Source organism: Histomonas meleagridis, assembly GCF_020186115.1.
Source record: "Histomonas meleagridis strain 2922-C6/04-10x chromosome Unknown contig_11, whole genome shotgun sequence".
Classification (NCBI taxonomy): Eukaryota; Parabasalia; order Tritrichomonadida; family Dientamoebidae; genus Histomonas; species Histomonas meleagridis.
The window spans coordinates 464,200-483,325 of NW_027150754.1; the positions used below are offsets into that span (position 1 = coordinate 464,200).

The 19,126-nt window shown below is 31.2% G+C and overlaps 7 protein-coding genes across 7 annotated transcripts; 5 read left to right on the forward strand and 2 right to left on the reverse strand.

Annotated features, from left to right (window-relative positions):
* Positions 1-1,785: 1,785 nt before the first annotated feature.
* On the forward strand, positions 1,786-2,820 carry GO595_000737 (CAMK family protein kinase; the record flags this gene model as incomplete). The annotated part of the gene is made up of 1 exon (XM_067920827.1): positions 1,786-2,820. The coding sequence occupies one exon, from the start codon at positions 1,786-1,788 to the stop codon at positions 2,818-2,820; it is 1,035 nt and encodes a 344-aa protein (XP_067779206.1).
* Positions 2,821-3,768: 948 nt separating this feature from the next.
* On the reverse strand, positions 3,769-4,593 carry GO595_000738 (endoplasmic reticulum-Golgi intermediate compartment protein 3-like; the record flags this gene model as incomplete). Its single annotated transcript, XM_067920838.1, has 1 exon — positions 3,769-4,593. One exon carries the CDS (start codon positions 4,591-4,593, stop codon positions 3,769-3,771), a length of 825 nt encoding a protein of 274 aa, XP_067779207.1.
* A 3,843-nt stretch (positions 4,594-8,436) lies between these two features.
* GO595_000739 (structural maintenance of chromosomes protein 6) lies at positions 8,437-11,456 on the forward strand (the record flags this gene model as incomplete). Its single annotated transcript, XM_067920850.1, has 2 exons — positions 8,437-11,343; positions 11,406-11,456. 2 exons carry the CDS (start codon positions 8,437-8,439, stop codon positions 11,454-11,456), a joined length of 2,958 nt encoding a protein of 985 aa, XP_067779208.1.
* A 1,499-nt stretch (positions 11,457-12,955) lies between these two features.
* On the forward strand, positions 12,956-13,597 carry GO595_000740 (ras-related protein RABA2a; the record flags this gene model as incomplete). The annotated part of the gene is made up of 1 exon (XM_067920861.1): positions 12,956-13,597. One exon carries the CDS (start codon positions 12,956-12,958, stop codon positions 13,595-13,597), a length of 642 nt encoding a protein of 213 aa, XP_067779209.1.
* A 1,219-nt stretch (positions 13,598-14,816) lies between these two features.
* On the forward strand, positions 14,817-15,806 carry GO595_000741 (endoplasmic reticulum-Golgi intermediate compartment protein 3-like; the record flags this gene model as incomplete). The annotated part of the gene is made up of 1 exon (XM_067920872.1): positions 14,817-15,806. One exon carries the CDS (start codon positions 14,817-14,819, stop codon positions 15,804-15,806), a length of 990 nt encoding a protein of 329 aa, XP_067779210.1.
* A 253-nt stretch (positions 15,807-16,059) lies between these two features.
* GO595_000742 (tubulin-specific chaperone A) lies at positions 16,060-16,368 on the reverse strand (the record flags this gene model as incomplete). The annotated part of the gene is made up of 1 exon (XM_067920883.1): positions 16,060-16,368. One exon carries the CDS (start codon positions 16,366-16,368, stop codon positions 16,060-16,062), a length of 309 nt encoding a protein of 102 aa, XP_067779211.1.
* Positions 16,369-16,543: 175 nt separating this feature from the next.
* GO595_000743 (serine/threonine-protein phosphatase 6 regulatory ankyrin repeat subunit A-like) lies at positions 16,544-19,126 on the forward strand (the record flags this gene model as incomplete). Its single annotated transcript, XM_067920894.1, has 1 exon — positions 16,544-19,126. One exon carries the CDS (start codon positions 16,544-16,546, stop codon positions 19,124-19,126), a length of 2,583 nt encoding a protein of 860 aa, XP_067779212.1.

Sequence of the window (19,126 nt, forward strand, 5' to 3'; positions counted from 1 at the left end):
CGGCGTAATATGGGTTTGGATACATTTCAGTTTTTTCTTCAAAGAAAAGCCAAAAGCGTAAGCAAAAAAAGAATGTGTACACTTAAGAGAGAAAATAACCAATAATTTGATGGTTATGAAATTGATTATTAATTATGAAAAAAAGTCTTTTTATTTGAAGTTGCTTTATTACTTTAGATTGGTGTCTTGATGTACTAATTGCCATTAATTTAATTATTAGCTGTTTTGAAACAAATTTTGAATTTGAAAATCAATTTTCAAAAACTTCGTGTTCTTTTCCATATATGTACCAAAATTTGATGTCTGCTTAGATATGTAAATAAATAGAAATATGTCATTTGGAAGATTACTGTAAATTCATAGGTGACATCATTGTTGATATGAAATATCTGTATTTCAAAGGAAGCGGTAAAAAAATTGAATACACATGTGATTTAAAGACGAAAGTTTGAATGCAAAATCGCTTGTCTGTGGCCTTGTTGAACTGCTTCAAATCGCTCGAGGGCCCTCTTAAGAATTCAATGTGTGTTTTCAATTCAGTGAACTTTTTCATTGAGATCTAAAAAACCGATGCACAAATTGACAGACGTTCTGGACTTTGTCCTAAACTCATTTCTATTTGCGTTCAATTTTGTGTGAGCCTCGTCCATTAACTAATTTTACAACGAGATCTCGTATTCAATTATGGAACGTTTTTCAATAGTAATCCACAGATTGATTATTTTACAACAGAATTTTCAAAGAGGTTTTTGAAAATTTTGAATTGGTTTAGCTAAATTTTGGTTTTTGCAAAAATTTCATGGTTATCCCCTAATTAGATCTCATTTCCAGCAGTACAAGTCACAGATTTAACAATAACAGCCGATGTACAACTTTGTTATTTGATTCTCAAAAATAATTGTAATCGATCGATATGGAATAATAATATTTTCTCAAATTGCATTTATGGGGAAATACTCTGAATTTACCCAGAATCAACATTAATACAAATTTAATTGCAAGAAAACTGATTTTGAATGAGAATATTGAAAATTGATGATATCAAGTTAATTTATGCAAAATAATGATGTTCACCATTTATAATTGTTTATTGTTTATGTATTTGTATTGTTCATTCAATAATGATGATATTTTAATGAAAGATATATTATGTCAAAATCAAACCAAGAATGACGTTCCGAAAAAAATAAAAAAACGGCAAATTTAATTTTTACCCTCAAAATTACACTAATTATGTTAAATAAATATAATTATATAATTGAAACTCTTTAGTCGATTTAAAGCAACTCGAAGCAATTTGGAAGTAATAATATTCATTTTATGCTAATATTACGTGACAGTTTTTGTAGAATTACCTTGCTCCGACGCTCACAGACAAAATTTTTTTAACAAAATTGAGAATGAATAAATCTGGTTACATTATTTCAATTTCATAAATTCGATACAAAAAGGAACGGTTATAGGTTGTAGCGTGTGAAATTTGTGGCAGGAAATCAAAAATAAAATATGAATTTTATGAAGCATGTGAATGCTTTTCGGTGTTTATATTGTAATTTCTTTTACCTTTTGATTTTGTAATATTTATACTACAATTAAAAGAATTTATTTTGAATATAGACTGATATATCAATGTTTTTTTGCTTCCTGCGTTCCCAAAAACAGCTTTCAAAAAGTTATCTCACAACATTTCTTATTGATTATTTTCTATATATCTCCATCTGAAAAGTTTCTGGTATTTGAAAAATTAATAGTTTACAATTTTGTAAAAATCTTCCAGAACACCGAATGTTAGCCAATGCAAATCAACAGATCAGCCTGGTAGAAATCCAAAAGATACTACCAGAGCACCATTACCATTTTAAGAAGACGATTGGCGCTGGTGGTTATGGTACTGTTTTCCTTGTTCGATCAGAAAAATATAATCAAGATTTTTGCGTAAAGAGAATTAGTCAGCCAGAAACAGCATATGATGAAACAAAAAATGAGGCAACAACATTGTTTGGATTATGTCATCCGAATATTATATCGATGTATGAATTTTTTTTTGATGAATCATATACCAATTTGTACATAGTGTTAGAGTACTGTAGAGGAGGATCATTAAAAGATGTAATTGAGAAAGAAGGACCCATTCATCCACCTAAATTATATTCAATTTGCTACCATATAATAAAAGCACTTTTACATTGCCATGAGCAAAATGTTGCTCATAGGGACATAAAACCTGCAAATATTCTATTAGATAATTATGGAAGACCGAAACTTGCAGATTTTGGTCTGAGTAAGAAGTTAGAAAGGGGAGAAAAGGATAATAGTTACGCAGGTTCACATCCGTACATGGCACCGGAAATTATTAATCGACAGAAAGTAGATCCGTTCTTAGCTGACATTTGGTCGCTTGGGATCACATTCTATACGATAGCGTTTGGAAGGCTTCCATGGCTTGTTCACACTAAAGATGAATTGAACATAGCGATTAGCATTGGAAACTTTGCTTTCCCTTCCTATGCTGATTCAAGGTTCTGTCTTCTAATAAGATCAATGACAGCTGTAGATCCGGCGAAAAGGGCGCCGTTGTCAAAGCTTCTTCGATCACCATTATTTGATGATATACATAAGTTTTCATATACTACACTTTATCCTTCGAATAAAAGAGAACCTGTTGGTAATTCAATGAGTCTAAGATCTAAAGGACTTTCGCCTACAGTTTCTTTTGGGAAAATTAGAATAGAGAAAAATAACGTGAGGACTTGCTCGGTTGGGAAAACAAGTTCGAGGAGGGGTCCTTTAGTACAGAAAACCTTTGCTCCGAATGTTTAAATAAATCGTATAAATTGAGTCATTTGTTAAGTTTTTCTATGAAAGGTGGTAAAGAAGCTGCTTTATGTAATGTATTGCTAGCGTCAGAATTGAAGGTGTGAAATTGTAATAAAATCTGATAAAACTTGGAATTTCGTCATTAACTGTGTAAGAGAGGCCAGATGAAAGTAAGGGACATGAGCTTTATCTTCAAGAAGAAAAAAATTGAGCTTGGCGTTAGCCCTGAATCCTACACCAAAATCACAAGTTGATTTCTGATGATAAGAGGGCAAAATTGAATAAATTTTACCAGAAGTTTTCTTAGCTCTGAAATGAATTTGAATTTGAATGATTTTGAGTTTTCTACAACCTGGTTTGAATGTAATAGCTGATAAAACCGTAGATTTTATTCTACTTTTTCAAACAAAACACTCAGTCAGCGGTTTTTCTTGAGGGCTTTCCTTCCCGTGGCCATGATTTTGAAACGCGTTTATAGAAAAATGCCTGGATTTACAGTGTATGAATAATTCAATGTAGATTCTGAATACTTGAAGATGTAAAATCCAAAAAAGATTATTTTGGTTTTTCAGCATGAAAGCTTTTTATTTGGAGGAAAAGTTTCACCAAAAAAAGAACCTGGACGATTCTATCATCAATGGCGAAAAATTTATGTGATGTTCATTTCAGATAGAAAAATGATTTAAAAAAAATAATGTTTTTTTACATTGATATCAAAGGTATTTAAGATCAAAAGAAAGTGGCTCTTTTCATTTTACAATTAAGTGTTTCTTGTTTAAACATATTTTTTACATTATATACAAAATTTTATTTTTTAAGTAATTTTTTCCACAATTGCATAAAATATTATTTATAAAAATGATCACAAATTAAAGCATATAACATTTGATAAAAAGCAAATAAATAATTAATTTTATTTACAATTTATGAAAGAATTTTTATTTAACAAAATTACAAATCTTTCCCGATTTTTCTCTTTCCTTCAATAGTTGAAAGAGCATTAAATGTTAGAGCATCGATTATTGCAGCGAATGAAAATGCTCCGCCAATAATTCCAGTCATTCTTATTAAGAAGTCCCTTAATGGCATTCTCGTTTCTTTTGTTATCACTTTCATTGGTGAGAAATCGTAATAAAAATGAATTCCTGGCAATGCTTTTCTTGTCATATTAGTCAAATGCTTTTGTGAATACATAACAGAATAACGATACGAATCGATTTCTGTATTTCCAATATGTTTAGATGGAACAAAATGTAAATAATATGCAACAATCCATTTGTTGTCGCTTTCTGTTTTTGGTAATTCAACTGTCACTTTTTCAAGCGGCGGAATGAAATTTGGAAGTTTCTTACCAACGCGGAACTTGTTGATGGTATGATTTAAAGATGTGTTTAATGGAACGCTAGAAAGTTCGTGTGAATGTGTCTTCCCATTACTTGAGATGACATTTGATCCTAGACCAAAATGAAATACACCTGATCCACGTTTGACTTTAAGAGAACCTTTAAAACGACATCGCTCTTGACCGAAATCAATATATCCTTCTTTGATACATTGTTCCCATCGATCTGCACCGAAATATGTCCATCCTTTTTTCTTGAACGCAACCATAACATCATGACAAGAATTGCAACAACTCCCTTGAGGGAGAGCACCATAACAAGAACCACAATATTTATCTGAAACATTTAATTTTTTGTATAAATTGTTGTTATATCTTTTTTCCATAGCTTGCTCAATTGTAATACCTGATGAATCAAGACGTGTTCGAGTCATATTGTCAATTATATCTGTTTTTGTTGATCCATCTGCCTCAAGAAGATCTAAATGAAGACTTGTACAAGAACTTTGAATTTCAATATCTATATCTATATAAATTTTTCTTGGGCTTTGTAATGAGTCATTATCTATTACGACATTTGATTCTGTTTTTGTTTTAAAGACATTTGATAATTGATCAATAAATAAAAAACTTATCCAAAAAATTACCAGTAAACTAATAATACCTCCAGAAGTTGTTTGTATTCTTGCACTGTTATCTTTAAATTTTGGGAAAACATCGAATTTCCACAAAATCATCTGTTTTATTTAAAAACGGTCTCCGAAAAATACGATCAAAGCTCATTGATTTTTTTTGAATTGTTTACAAAAAACGAAAACAATTAAAACAATCATATGATTTACAAATTTGTATTATGTTATTTCATCGTATACGCTTAAGAGACCAGATCTCTTTCTGTTGGCCGATATCATAATACATGGGATAACTTCGGCCAAAAGTTGTCCAATTGCAGTATTCAATAAACTTCCGATTCCATGATAGTTATCTTTTGAAGTAGCTCCAAAGACGTAGTAATAAAGAATTGTTGAGACTGCACGAATAACTAGTGCTACAATTAATACTATTGACATTTTCAAAAACTTTAATCCGACTGATTTACTGTTTCCTAAAGCATATTTGAGCTTCTTAAAAATGTCTATACAAAAGTATAATATCAAAATCCCGCAGATGATATCTCTGGCTACTGCAATCCAAACTTCTGAAGCATGGAACGCGTCTTCTTTCAATGCAAAAATAAAGATAATAAGAAGGACACCAAGGGCAAGAATTGTGGCATTAACAATAAAAGACCAAAGTGCAATTTTTTGGAAATAATTACTGGAATCATTCAATAACAAGTTTGCTGAAATTGAACACCAAAGGAAGAACATTAGTATATAAACTGCTGACATAAAATATCCTGGAATACCGCAAAATATTGCTGATAACTTACTTTGTGTTTTATCAATTCCAAGTAAACATGCCCACACTAAATATCCAGCAAATCGCAAAAACAAGGTAATAATGTACATAATCTGAGAGCCTTTATATCCAGGAAGTTTTGGAGTTAGTGTTCTGAGATCTGGTAAAATACAGATGAGATAAACTATAAATAACAATAAGAATATAAAAGCTAGTAAAGAATATAAAATAATCCATCCTGTTTTGTTTTGGATTGCTTCTGATTCCAATAACATCCAGCCTTTATTTTAAGGAGATTTTCTCACAATTATTTTCTTAATTGAACGAGAATATTTGACATTAGTAAAATCATTGAAATTTTTTCGTTACGACAAATATTTGAGGGCGGTTTTTTGATGTGATTAATGATGCATTAATTAGATTCTAAGCTAATGCTCGATTTCTTGAAAAAGAATAAATCCATTAGTAGACCGCCTACTTCTGTTCAATCTTCTCGTGCTAAGAATATAAAATCGAATTTAATTCCAGAAAAATTAACAATTCAAGATTACGTATGTTTTTTTTCTAACTTAGCAGTGTAATAAACTCATAGAACTAGATGAAAAAAACAATAAATATAAGGCCGAAATTGATAACATAAAAAAGCAAATCTTGAACATTGAAACCAAAAATCAAAATATTCAAAAAGAAATTTTGGTTTTAAAGGGATATATTGACAATGACACAGAAGTTCGGATGTCAAAAGCGATCGATGTTATATTAAATATGATCAAGAACTATTTAGATGCGACAAATGAAGTAACAAATAAAATTGAAACATATGAAGGAACAAAGCAAAAGATGTACGAAGAATATCAACGCAAAAACGAAACATTAAAACAACTTCAAAACGATATAACCGATTTAAAGCAAAAAATAGAGAAAAACCGAATCACAATTTCTAATTTTAAGCAAACAATTGAACAAATTCAACAAGAAATCACTGAAAAAAATGAACAAAAAGACACATTAAAATCCCAAATTTCACAAATAAACACAAAATCAGAAGAATTAAACATCAATGACATTAATAATCAATTAAATTCATTACAAACGAATTACCAAACAATTCAATCACAAAAAACAAATTTAGAAGAAAAACTAAAACTTCTTCAAAGTGAAATACTTCAACACGAAAACGATTTCTCTGATTACAATTCCACATTTCAACAACTGAAAACGGAACTTAACACCAAAAAACAAAATCCTGCACTGAATAATCGTAATGACAACTTTATTAACGAGAACAAAATCACCAAACAAAACATAACCAAAATAAGAGAAACGTATGAAGAACTTCGAAGGCAATTACAAACAATAGAAATATCACAAAGTAAATACATCGAATCGATACAAGAAAACAAAAGCAAATTACAGACGTTACCTAATTCGCACAGTAATAATAATCAGCAAGTGCAATTTGAAGTAATGAATCAAGCGCGACTCAAAGGTGAAAGTCAAGCGTTACTTCATAGACTTAAAGACGCGAACTTAAGTTATGAGAAAACGCAAAAAGAAATACAAATTTATTCACAAGAACTATCGAAAGAAAAGGAATTATCAATGAATAAGAAAACAATTCTCGCTGCAAAGATTAACGAGTCACAACAAATTATATCAAATGAAGAATCCGAAATAAGAAAAACTTCGACAGAAATTAACGAAATTAAACTGAAGTTAAATTTGATCAAAAATAAACAAAGCGCAATCAAGAAACTACAAAAGCATTTGCAGAAAACGGAGGCAGAAATTCAGAGCCTGTCGCAGAAACAAAAAGAAATTAAAAACTCGCAAAAGAAACTCCTCGAGAAAGAGAACGGAAATCACCAAAATCGCGCGACGCTGCCAAACGCAAAGGCAAACAGAACGAGGACGCTGCAGCTGGACTAGAGTATGAGTAAAATTTGGGTTATGTTACGAATTTGTAGTTTAGTAAATGCTGGTGTTGTGAATGAAACGGGCTATGGATTGGTGGAAAATGCTTTTGTCGGTGTTTGATGAATAAAACTTGAAGTTGCGATTTAGCGTTTGAGTTTAGTGTGATATTTGTCTCGCAAATTTATAATGTGTAAATGTTCCGCATTAAAAATTTAATGGAACACAAAACAGAAAATGTTTTTGTCGGTGTTTGATGAATAAAACTTGAAGTTGCGATTTAGCGTTTGAGTTTAGTGTGATATTTGTGTCGCAAATTTATAATGTGTAAATGTTCCGCATTAAAAATTTAATGGAACACAAAACAGAAAATGTTTTTGTCGGTGTTTGATGAATAAAACTTGAAGTTGCGATTTAGCGTTTGAGTTTAGTGTGATATTTGTGTTGCAAATTTATAATGTGTAAATGTTCCGCATTAAAAGTTTAATGGAACACAAAACAGAAAATGCTTTTATAATGTAATTTGGCAAGTACAAAGCTATGTTTTATTTTGTGGAATTTGAAGATTTGATTTCGAAAATTTGATGATTAAAAAGAATTTAAGTATTTCGATTTGGTATTAGCTTGTCATGTAGGAGCACTTATTTGAGTTTAATGTGATATTTCTGCTACAAATTTGTAATGTGCAAATGTTTAACAATAAAAATTTGGTGAAACACAAAAAAGAGGGTGCCTCTGTGGCGTGGTGGAGTAAAACCTTGGTTAGGTTTTATGTTGGAATTTAGTTGCGATCCATGGCATTTGATCTGGAAAATTTGATGATGAAATAGATTGCGACGTAATTCGATTTAACATTAATTTTAGGCATTTTTTTATATCAAAACACTTATTTGATTTTATTGTATGTTTGCAAAATGTGAATTAGGAGATGTGATTTGACAAAGTCTGCTCGACTAAAAATTATGAGGAAATCAGCAATACCAGGGACACTTCTTTCAATCAGAATGATAAATTTTATGATACACGACAATTTGTTGATAGAGCTTGAGCCACGTGTAAATTTTATTACAGGAAGAAATGGATCTGGTAAAAGTTCAATATTAGTTGCACTTTCTGTTGGGCTTGGATCTAATACAAAATTATCTGGTCGTGGACAAAGCCTTTCAGGTTTAATCAAAGATGGAAGACATGAAGCCACAATTTCCATTGTCATTCAAAATGGGCCCAATGGTTATCAATTTGAGAAATATGGTGAAACAATTACAATTACACGAAAGATTACACATAGTTCTTCACGATTTGAAATCTCAGGTATTGCTCGAACAAATTCCACACATATTCGGGAAGAATTATCCAAAATCTTATCATTTTTCAATATTCAAAATGACAATCCATGTTCAATTATGCACCAAGATGTTGCCAGAGAATTTATTAGTTCATCCACGCCAGCCAAAAAATATGAATTATTTATGAAAGGCACATTAATCACAAAACTTAACAATGAAATCCAAACCATTTCCAACAACATAGAGAAGATAAAAGCGCAACGAAGAATCCATCTTGAAGGCAACGCTCGACTTGAACAAGAATTCAATGAGCAAAAGCGGTTATTTGATATAGTTGAAGAAGCTGATGGCCTTGTGCAAATCATACATAATCTTGAAGATGAACTTGTCTGGTCCCATTATCGACAATCGCAACTGGTATCAGACAAATTAGAAAATGAGTTAATTGATATCCGACAAACGTTATCAGACCAAGAAAATCGGTATCAAGACTGTAAATCGCGAAGTGAGACAGCACGCCGCGAATTTAATCAGTACAAACAAAAGATGCAAGAAGAAATGGAGCAACTTTCCTCATATAAAAAAGAGAAAGATAAACTTGGTGACAACTTAAAACAAGTCCAAAGTAGTATTAGTTCCAACAAAGCGCAATTAAAACGATGTAATAACTTCATTGAAACGACAGTTGTTGACTTACAAACTAAAGAAGAAGAATTACAAAGATTAGAAAACGAAAGAAAAAGAGCAATCGAAACAGCAAGTATTAAGAAGCAACAATTTATAGTACAAAAAGAAGCAGAACAACAACAATTAGAACGTGAATTAGAAACTGCCGAAAACTTTGCGCATGAAATTAAGAACAACATAAAATATTTAATGTCTGAACGAGAAAACTTAAAAATGACAAAGACAGAAATCGATGAACATTTATCTACAATATCAACAAAGTTACGAAGTTTAAAAAGCGTAGCTAATAGTGCAAGTAATGAACATAATTCATTATATAATAAGATACAACAAAAAATCCGAAGTTTTTCATATCCACCAATTGGACCCATTTCTAAATATATTAAATTAAAAGATATGAAATGGGGTATAGCAGTACAACATATTATTGGGAAAAGTATGAATGTCTTTATAGTTAATAATCATAATGATGAAAAAATATTACGATCAATAATTGGTAATGAAATTCGTAATTTTACAGTTGCAGTTTATGATTTTACTAAAAGTAAATATCCAAAAGATTCACGACTTCAACATATAGAACAATTAGATTGTATATCTATTATTGATTCAATTGTTATAACAAATGAAAAAATTCAAGCAACAAATCATAGTAATGTATCAAATATTTCTGATATAATTCATAATGTATTAATTGATATATATAATGCAGATCGAATCTTTTGTTTCGAAGATGAAGAAATCGCACGAAAAACTGCATTTGAAACAAGAGGTATCTCAACAATTACTACAGAAGGTTATCAATTTAAGATCCAAGGCGGATATAAATTCATATTTAGTCCGAAAACTCATCAATGTCGTATAGGTATTGATGAAAGTTTACGTATTCGTCAATTAGAAGAAGAACAACATAAAGTACGTGATGATAAGAATGACATTGAAAATCGTCTTCGACAACTAGAAATAGATTTAGAAAAAACAAAAAATGATCGAAATTATAATGATTCAAAACGCTCTGAATTAAACAAAAGATTAAATCGCGTGAAAATCGAATTACAAACACCACCAGATGAAATCGATGAATTCGATGCACAATTAAATTCATTAAAGAATCGGATCCAAAAGTTAAAGAATATATATGAAGAGAATCATAACATGGAGCCGATCTTAAAAGAGAAAATTAATGACTTACAACAAGAGAAAAGAGAATTAATTAAAAAGATCTCCGAACTTAGTGAGAAGTTAAATCAAACAGATTCATTTAAAGCAGAAAGTGATCGACTATTTAATAACATGCGAACTGTCGAAAGAGAATTAGAGAAAGAACAAAAGAAAATAAGTCAAATCCAAGAAAAAGAACATCAAATTCAACAAAAGTCAGAACAAGCAAAGAAAGAAGCGAATGATAACTTAGAGAAAGCTCGTACACATTCACCGGAATGTGAAGATAAATATAAAACATCTGCACGTCCTCCACAAACATTAGCGACAATGTTAAAAGAAGAACGAAGGAAATATGAAGAAGCTCAAAACATTTCTGGATTAGACTTCAGTCAAGTTCGATTGAAGTATAAAAAGACAAAAGCGCTTTACGAGAAAGCAAAGAGATATCTGATGGAACAAGAAGAGTTCTTAATACAGTCAGAGAAAAGAATCGAAAGTCGAAAAGAGAAATTACAAGTGATACAACATAGTATTACACGGAGAGCAAAGATATCATTCTTGACGTACTTGAAACAAAGAAATTACACAGGAAAGTTACGCTTCGACCATGAAAACCACGTGATCGATATCGCAGTGAAACAAAAGGCTGACCAGGACTTCACAGACGTAATGAACTTGTCCGGCGGTGAGAAAAGTTATTGTTTGGTTTCGCTGCTGTTGGCGCTGTGGGATGTGATGGAATGCCCATTTTATTGCGTGGACGAATTCGACGTATGTATGGACGAGGTGAATAGACAGGCGGCAACCAGTATGCTGGTGAAGGGAGCGGAGATTATGGAAAATAGACAGTTTATTTTCATAACACCGCTGTCATTGGACCACATGAAAAATGATAAACATGTGAAAATATTTGAAGTGACTAAATAAAATTATATAGAAAGTGAACAATCGGTATTTTTCATTTGAAGAATGGAAATGGATGAGATAAAAAGCGAATATTCGACGCGAAGTTAATAAGAGAGGAAATGATAAAATGTGATATATCCCATAATTGACGCGGAAAATTTGGAATTTCTTCGCTGTTTAAAGTTGAAGTCGGAATGAAAACGCAAAAAACATCGGAGTAATGAAATTGTAACAAGATTTTCACTAGCATTACCATGAAATTCAGACGCACTTTTGGCTAAGACAAAAGCATTGACAAAATCGATTTTGTTGAATTGGAATATAACAGATAACGAGTTTGAAACACTTCCATTTGAAGTACATTTGTTTAAAACTGAAATTCCATGGCATCAAGTCGTGGAAATTAAAGTTAATGAAGCTTGAACAATCGAATCTAAATACTTGATTTCAAAATAATATTTGGTATTTGTTAAAATTATTTAATACTGCACTTATGTTTGCATCTGAAAATGGTCATATCGGTACAGCTAGATTACTTCTTAAGCGAAAAGATATTGATGTTAACGTGGAAAATCTTTATTTGATTTGTTTGAAGTTTTTTTTAAATTTTTGATATTTTAAAATACTATTTGAAAATTATTTGAATTATTTGAAACAACACTTATTTTAGCATCTATGAATGGTCAAAGAGGAAATGTTAAATTACTTCTTGAACAAGGAAGAATTTGCATTAGTGCTAAGGATGTAATTTTTTAATAATTTAATGTTTCAAAATAATATTCGGAATTTGTTGAAATTATTTAAAACAGCACTTATGTGGGCATCTGAGAAAGGTAACACAGAAATAGTTAAATTACTTCTTGAACAAGATGGAATTGATGTTAATGCCGAAGACATTTATTTATTTTATTTGATATTCATTTCACTAATTTAAAATAAAATTTGGAAATTATTTATATTATTTAACACAGCACTTATGAAAGCATCTATATATAATTATATTGAAATATTGAAATTGCTTCATGAGAAAAGTTGTAATAAAAAGACCAATTAAGGTGAACTAAATTCATCAATACATCTGATCTCAAAACAAAAAGTCAAGTCAATTTTACAGTAAAAAGCAATGTATAAAATGGCATTTCAAGACCCATAACACTATCGCTCCAAAACCAGTTTCACATGAAACTTTTTCAGCATATGCCGATCATAACCGTTGAAAACAAAAATGTGTTCGTTGTTCAAAAATGAATGGTTTACTTTTATTATAAAGTATTCAAAAAGTGTAAAATATTAGTGTTGTGACTTTGTATATGAAGATTAAAATTTACCCTTAAGACCACATCGTAATCCAAAAAATTGAGATGAAACCGTCCACGGTTATTGACTCAAAATGTTCTTTGTTATAGAATAATGTAAAAGTGCTTACCAAATGAATTCTATGGCTCAACTTAAAGAGGGAATTCTCCCTGTTGATTGTCAAAACCCAGATTACCTATTAAAGGTTATCCTTACTGGCGATTCAGGTGTTGGCAAAACCAATATACTTTCACAATTTGTCAGAAATCAATTTAATCCAGATTCAATGACAACAATTGGTGTTGAGTTTGCCACCAAAACAGTTCATGTTAATGGGAAAACAGTAAAAGCTCAAATATGGGATACTGCTGGACAAGAAAGATACAGAGCTATCACATCTGCATATTACAAAGGAGCTAAAGGGGCTATATTAATGTATGACATAACCTCGCCCAACTCATTTACTTCTCTTACCAAATGGATAAAAGAAATCAGGGATAACACAGAAAATATTCCTATTTTACTTGTTGGAAATAAAATTGATCTTAAAGACAGAAGATCAATTTCTGTAGAGGAAGGGAAAAACTTTGCTGAAAGAGAACAATTATTATTCATAGAAACATCTGCACTTGATGCAACAAATGTTCAAGAAGCTTTTACGCAGCTTTTATCTTATATACTTGAAAAGTACGAAGCCAGCGGAATCCATAAACCAGAAGAGGATAATAAACAAGTTTCCAATGGCGCACCAATTCAATCAAATAAGAAGGGCTGTTGCTGTTAAATTAATAAAATTTCTTGGTATAAGACGAAATTAAACTTATTTTTCGTTTTCGTATAGATGATAAAAACAAATTGATCAGATATCTGATTTATCTTGTTTTGTCTTTTCATCATATATTTTCTTTATTGTCCTATGTATACCATAGTGTAAACATAGATATTGAAAATTTTAAGTAATTTCTCCGAATTCTGCAAATTTGTATATTTGTTACAAAAAATAATCAAATTAAACATTACTCATTTTTCAATTATCACCATGTTCGGTAGCGTTCTTCATTCTCCAATAAAACACGAGATAATTTTTTTTAAAGTATCTGAAGATAAAAACCATATGTTCTCAATTCATTCTTGTTTTTTAAAAAAAACAAATAAATATCTTTAGCATTAATATCAATTCCTTTTTGTTCAAGAAGTAATTTAACTATTTCTGTATGGCCTTTTTCAGATGCGTACATAAGTGCTGTTACAAATAATTTAAATAATTTCCAAATATTATTTTTGAAATATAAAATTATTAAAAAAAAAAATTCAAATAAAACAAATAAATATCTTTGGCATTAATATCAATTCCTTCTTGTTCAAGAAGTAATTTAACTATTTCTGTATGGCCTTTTTCAGATGCGTACATAAGTGCTGTTACAAATAATTTAAATAATTTCCAAATATTATTTTTGAAATATAAAATTATTAAAAAAAAAAATTCAAATAAAACAAATAAATATCTTTGGCATTAATATCAATTCCTTCTTGTTCAAGAAGTAATTTAACTATTTTTGTATTAATATTTTTTGATACTTTCATAAGTGCTGTATCAAATAATTTTTATTATTTCCAATTATTATTTAAAAATAGAAAATTATTAAAATAAATTATAAATAAAACAAAGAGATATCAACTGTGCTATTTGAGAAATATTTTCCTTATTTAAATGATAAATTTTTTGTTTAATTATTTTCAGTATTTCCCATTCACTTTCCATGAAATATAATAAAATGTCATTAACGGTCATTCACTAGTGAAATGATTTTCAATACCATACGATAGGCAGTTACGAAAAATAAACGTGCGTGAAAAGAAAAAGTGACATTCTCAATTTCACTATAGTTTGTTTGGTTTAGAATAAAAAAATTAAAAAAATGCTCAGATTCGACTTCTTCCCAAAATTTTTAGATGCCTCAATGATTAAAAAAACAAACTTTGGTGCACTTGTTTCAATTATCATGGTTATAACAGCAGCAGTACTATGTCTATCAGAATCTAAAAATTATTTTTTCGCAAAGTATAAACAACAACTCGTATCTATTTCAGACGTACGTAGCTCATTATCCGATATTAAAGTTTCATATGATTTTACAGTTTCTATACCATGTCCACTTCTTCATCTTGATTTATTTGATCTTTCAGGTAGTTCAAATAATGATGCCAAGAAAACAATCAACAAGCAGCGTGTTGACATTAATAACAACCCAATTCCGAAGAAAATATTTAGGCCTGGATTACGACGAGAATGTGGAAGTTGTTATGGTGCCGAAACCCCAACTCGAAAATGTTGTTATACATGTGAGGACATTATCGAAGCATATCAAAGCAAGATATGGAGCATTGGATCTATGCCAAATTGGACACAATGCATTAACGACAACATCAAATACGACGGAACCGAAAAGTGCCACGTTTCTGGCACCCTCCAAATTAACGGTGTTGAAGGTGGTTTTCATGTAGCTCCAGGGATTAATGTACTTAATCAATTTGGGCATCAGCATGATATATCACCATTTTCTGGTAAGTTAAATTTGTCACATGAAATTGATCATTTGACTTTTGGTGATCCACTTGAAGAAGGAAATGTTGACCATACACGTGTCATCCAGACAAAAAGTGGTCAAATGCATTATCGATATAACTTGAAAGTCGTGCCAAAAATCATAAAAACTAGAACAGGATTGACAAAGAATCACTTTATATATACCGTTTCTTTCGCTGAAATACCTGTCGTGGAAAGAGGAAGATTCGGCCCTGGAATATTCTTCCTTTACGACATTGCTCCGGTCGCTATATTACAAAAACCTGATAGGCCAAGCTTCGCAATATTCGTGGCTCGATGCGTGTCAATTATTGGTGGCGCTTTCATGCTTGGAAAGCTGATCGACTCATTCGGATACAGATTAAATACTATTGAAGGGAAAATGCGAATTGGTAAAGCTGAATAAATTTAATCTATGCAAATGAATTCAGACTCTTATTTTTACTAAAGATTTTGAATAAAAAATGAATTTATTAATGTTTGAGAAGAAATTCATATTATTACATTATTTATACGTTCAGTAATTCATAATTTCCAGAATGAATCTGTTAAATTTTTAAGATTTATTCATATTCTTCAAAATTTATATTTGGTATAATTGATTAATATAAATCGTTTTTGTAACAAATTTTCCTTTAAAGTTTTTTTAAAAAGCTTGTTTATTCAATGAGTTGAAGAGCTTCAACGATAAGTGGATCTTCAGGAAATTGATCCTTCACATCCTTCAAAGCATTCTTAAGTTTCAACTTAAAGTCCGCGAGTCGTTTTTCAACATCCTGTAAAGTTTGTTCAGCTTCTGTTGCCATATCAACGTAACGTTTCATTTCAAGGCTTCCAGGTTCACATCCACAATTAGCAACTTTATCCTGCGCCTCCTTCAGTTCTTTTTCGTACATAACCTTTTCCTTAGCGAGGCGTTTTACAGCGTTTAGGTTAATTTTGATTGGTCTTTGTTGCTGTGCGTTCATTGCAGAAAATGAAGAACGTTTATAATAAAACTCAAACGTACGGAGGCAAAATTCGCAAAGTTTGTTTGGAATTACTTTTTAATTGTTTACTTATTACAAATTAAAGAAGTGAGTTCACTAACTCCAATTTTGACTAAGTGCGGTTGGATATTTCTTTTTTTGGGAAAAGAAGTTCATGTACAAACATCATTACAGTGGTTTTCGTACAAGCTATGACAGTGAAAGAGAGCGTGCATTACGTGATGGCAAAACAATTCTCTCAGATGAAAACTCAATAAAATTTGTTAACATTATACTTAAAGATGATGAGAATGAACTCACAGATTTCATTTCTACAATAGATAACATTGATTCGTTGTTTTCTGTCTCATCAAAAAAAATATTTGATATACTTCGAGTATATCCAACGCTTTTATCTGTTGCATGTTTTTTCAAAGCGTTTAAATGTGTTCGGCTTCTTATTGATTGTGGAGCAAATGTTGATGCACGTGATTATTTTGGACGAATTTGTCAACATTTTGCTGTAGCTGGTGGATCCATGGAAATCATACGGCTTCTTGACACTAATGATAGTTGGCCGCAAGTTACTGACAACACTAATCAAAGCTGTATGCATTATGCCTGTGATTATGGTCAATTAGAAGTTGTACACTATTTATGGTCCAAAGGGGTACCCCTTGACAGTCAAGGCGGTTATTATGCGGAGCACCCCATAAACTTGGCCGCTCTTAACGGGCACCTTCCAATTGTCGAGTTTCTAATCAGCAAAGGAGTTAGCCCAAATACCCAAGGAGTTAATCAACATTTCCATACAATTCATTTTGCGTGTCAAGGTGGTCATGCCGACATTGTCAAATATTTAATTTCTATTGGTGTCAAATTCAGAAATTCTCAGGATGACTCATCAGCAATTGTAGCAGCAGCAAAAAGCGGCTCGTTAGAAGTCATTAAAGTCTTAGCTGAAGCAGATGCACAAATTGTCACTCCACGAAGATCTCAACAACCATTCATCGAAGCAGCACGAGGAGGTCACATTGATGTTGTCCAATACTTTCTTCAGCAAGGAATCGATGTTAACATAGTTACTTCAGATGGGGAAACTGCATTATTTGCCGCAATACAAAACGGCGATGCGAAAATGGTCAAATTCCTTCTGAAGCATGACGCGAGTCCATGGCTGTATGGGCGATTTGGGACACCATTTGAAGAAGCAGTTCGAAAAGGAGATATGGAAATCATCAAATTGTTTGAAGAGAATTTAGGCGATGACTATGCTGATTTTTTACAGGAAGAAGACAAATGTGTCTATTATGCAGTCAAAAAAGGCGATGTTGAATTAGTGAAATATCTATTTGATAAAGGCGCCAAAATCACCAAAGTATTCGACACAAATCAATCAAGTGGAGTTCGACATGATATTAGTGATGAAATATTTTCATATCCAATTGCAAATCATAATTTAGAAATGGTCAAATTACTTGTCGAAAATGGTGCATTAGAAGTCGAATATAAACAACGTCCAATCGAATATGCTATTGATTCAGGGGACGTAAACATAATGAATTATTTGATCGAGAATGGCGATGACATTAAGACTGCATTTAACCATAATAATGATATAATCCAATTAGCAGCTAGCTCTGGATCATTCGAATGTTTTAAGGCAGTTTTTACTGTTTTGGATCCAATCCTTAATTCTGGAAGAAGGAAAAAGCGCTTTGGTGAAAACATGAAATTTAAAGAGAAGTTAATAATATTAGCAATCGAAAGAATGAATTCGAATTGTGGTTATCGAAGATCATTTAATCGATTTAATAGGTTTCGAGGATTTCAAAACACTTCTAAAGATATCGAAGAAAATTGTGTCAAAATCATCGAATTCATAATTAACTTTTATAAATTCCCTATTAAGGATAACATCGAAATATTAGAGAACGCAATTTGTTCTGGTAGTTCAATGTTAGTTAAAATGTTTATCGATTTAGGAGCTGATTTTAATATTAGAGTTCATAAAACTATTAGTCGAAAACCAAGATTCTTCGGTATGTTATATCGAAGTGATGATGAAGAAGTTGATTATCCGATTTATTTCACTATCTTCTCTAAAAATATAATTGATAGTTCAAAGGTCGATTCTGTATATGACCTATTAATTGAAAGTGGAATTGACGTTATGCATGAAACAGATTCTTTAGGGAGAAACATTTTGATGAATATCATAAAAACAAATTATCTAAATAATAGTCGGAAAACTATCAAATATTTCGTACAAAAAGGATCTGATTTAAATCATTGTTCATCCTTAAATGAATCTGCTTTATCAATAGCAGTCGAACTTTTTAAAGGTCGCGTCGTTTTCAATGGATTTGGGAGAAGATACGCAGATGAGTCAACAATGTGGATGATTAAATATTTACTAAAGAATGGTGCTGACCCGAACATTGGTCTGGTCGACGAAATGCCCATTTTCTCTGTTATCGCATCAATACCGAAATCAATTTATTTGATGCAGTTGATGTTGCGTAAAGGTGTCAATCTTGATGCGTTTGATGTGCAAACAAAAGCTGACTTTATCAAGAGTAAGCACCCGCTGATTGTAGCGTTGATCGCAAATAATATGTTCGCTGTGGAAGTGATTTTGCAAAATTTAAAGGAGATTCCAAACGGTATCAAGGCGGATATAGCTGAAATGGCTTCAGCTTATAATATAAATGAAATTAATCAGGAAATTCAAAGACTTTGCTTTGATGATCAGTAA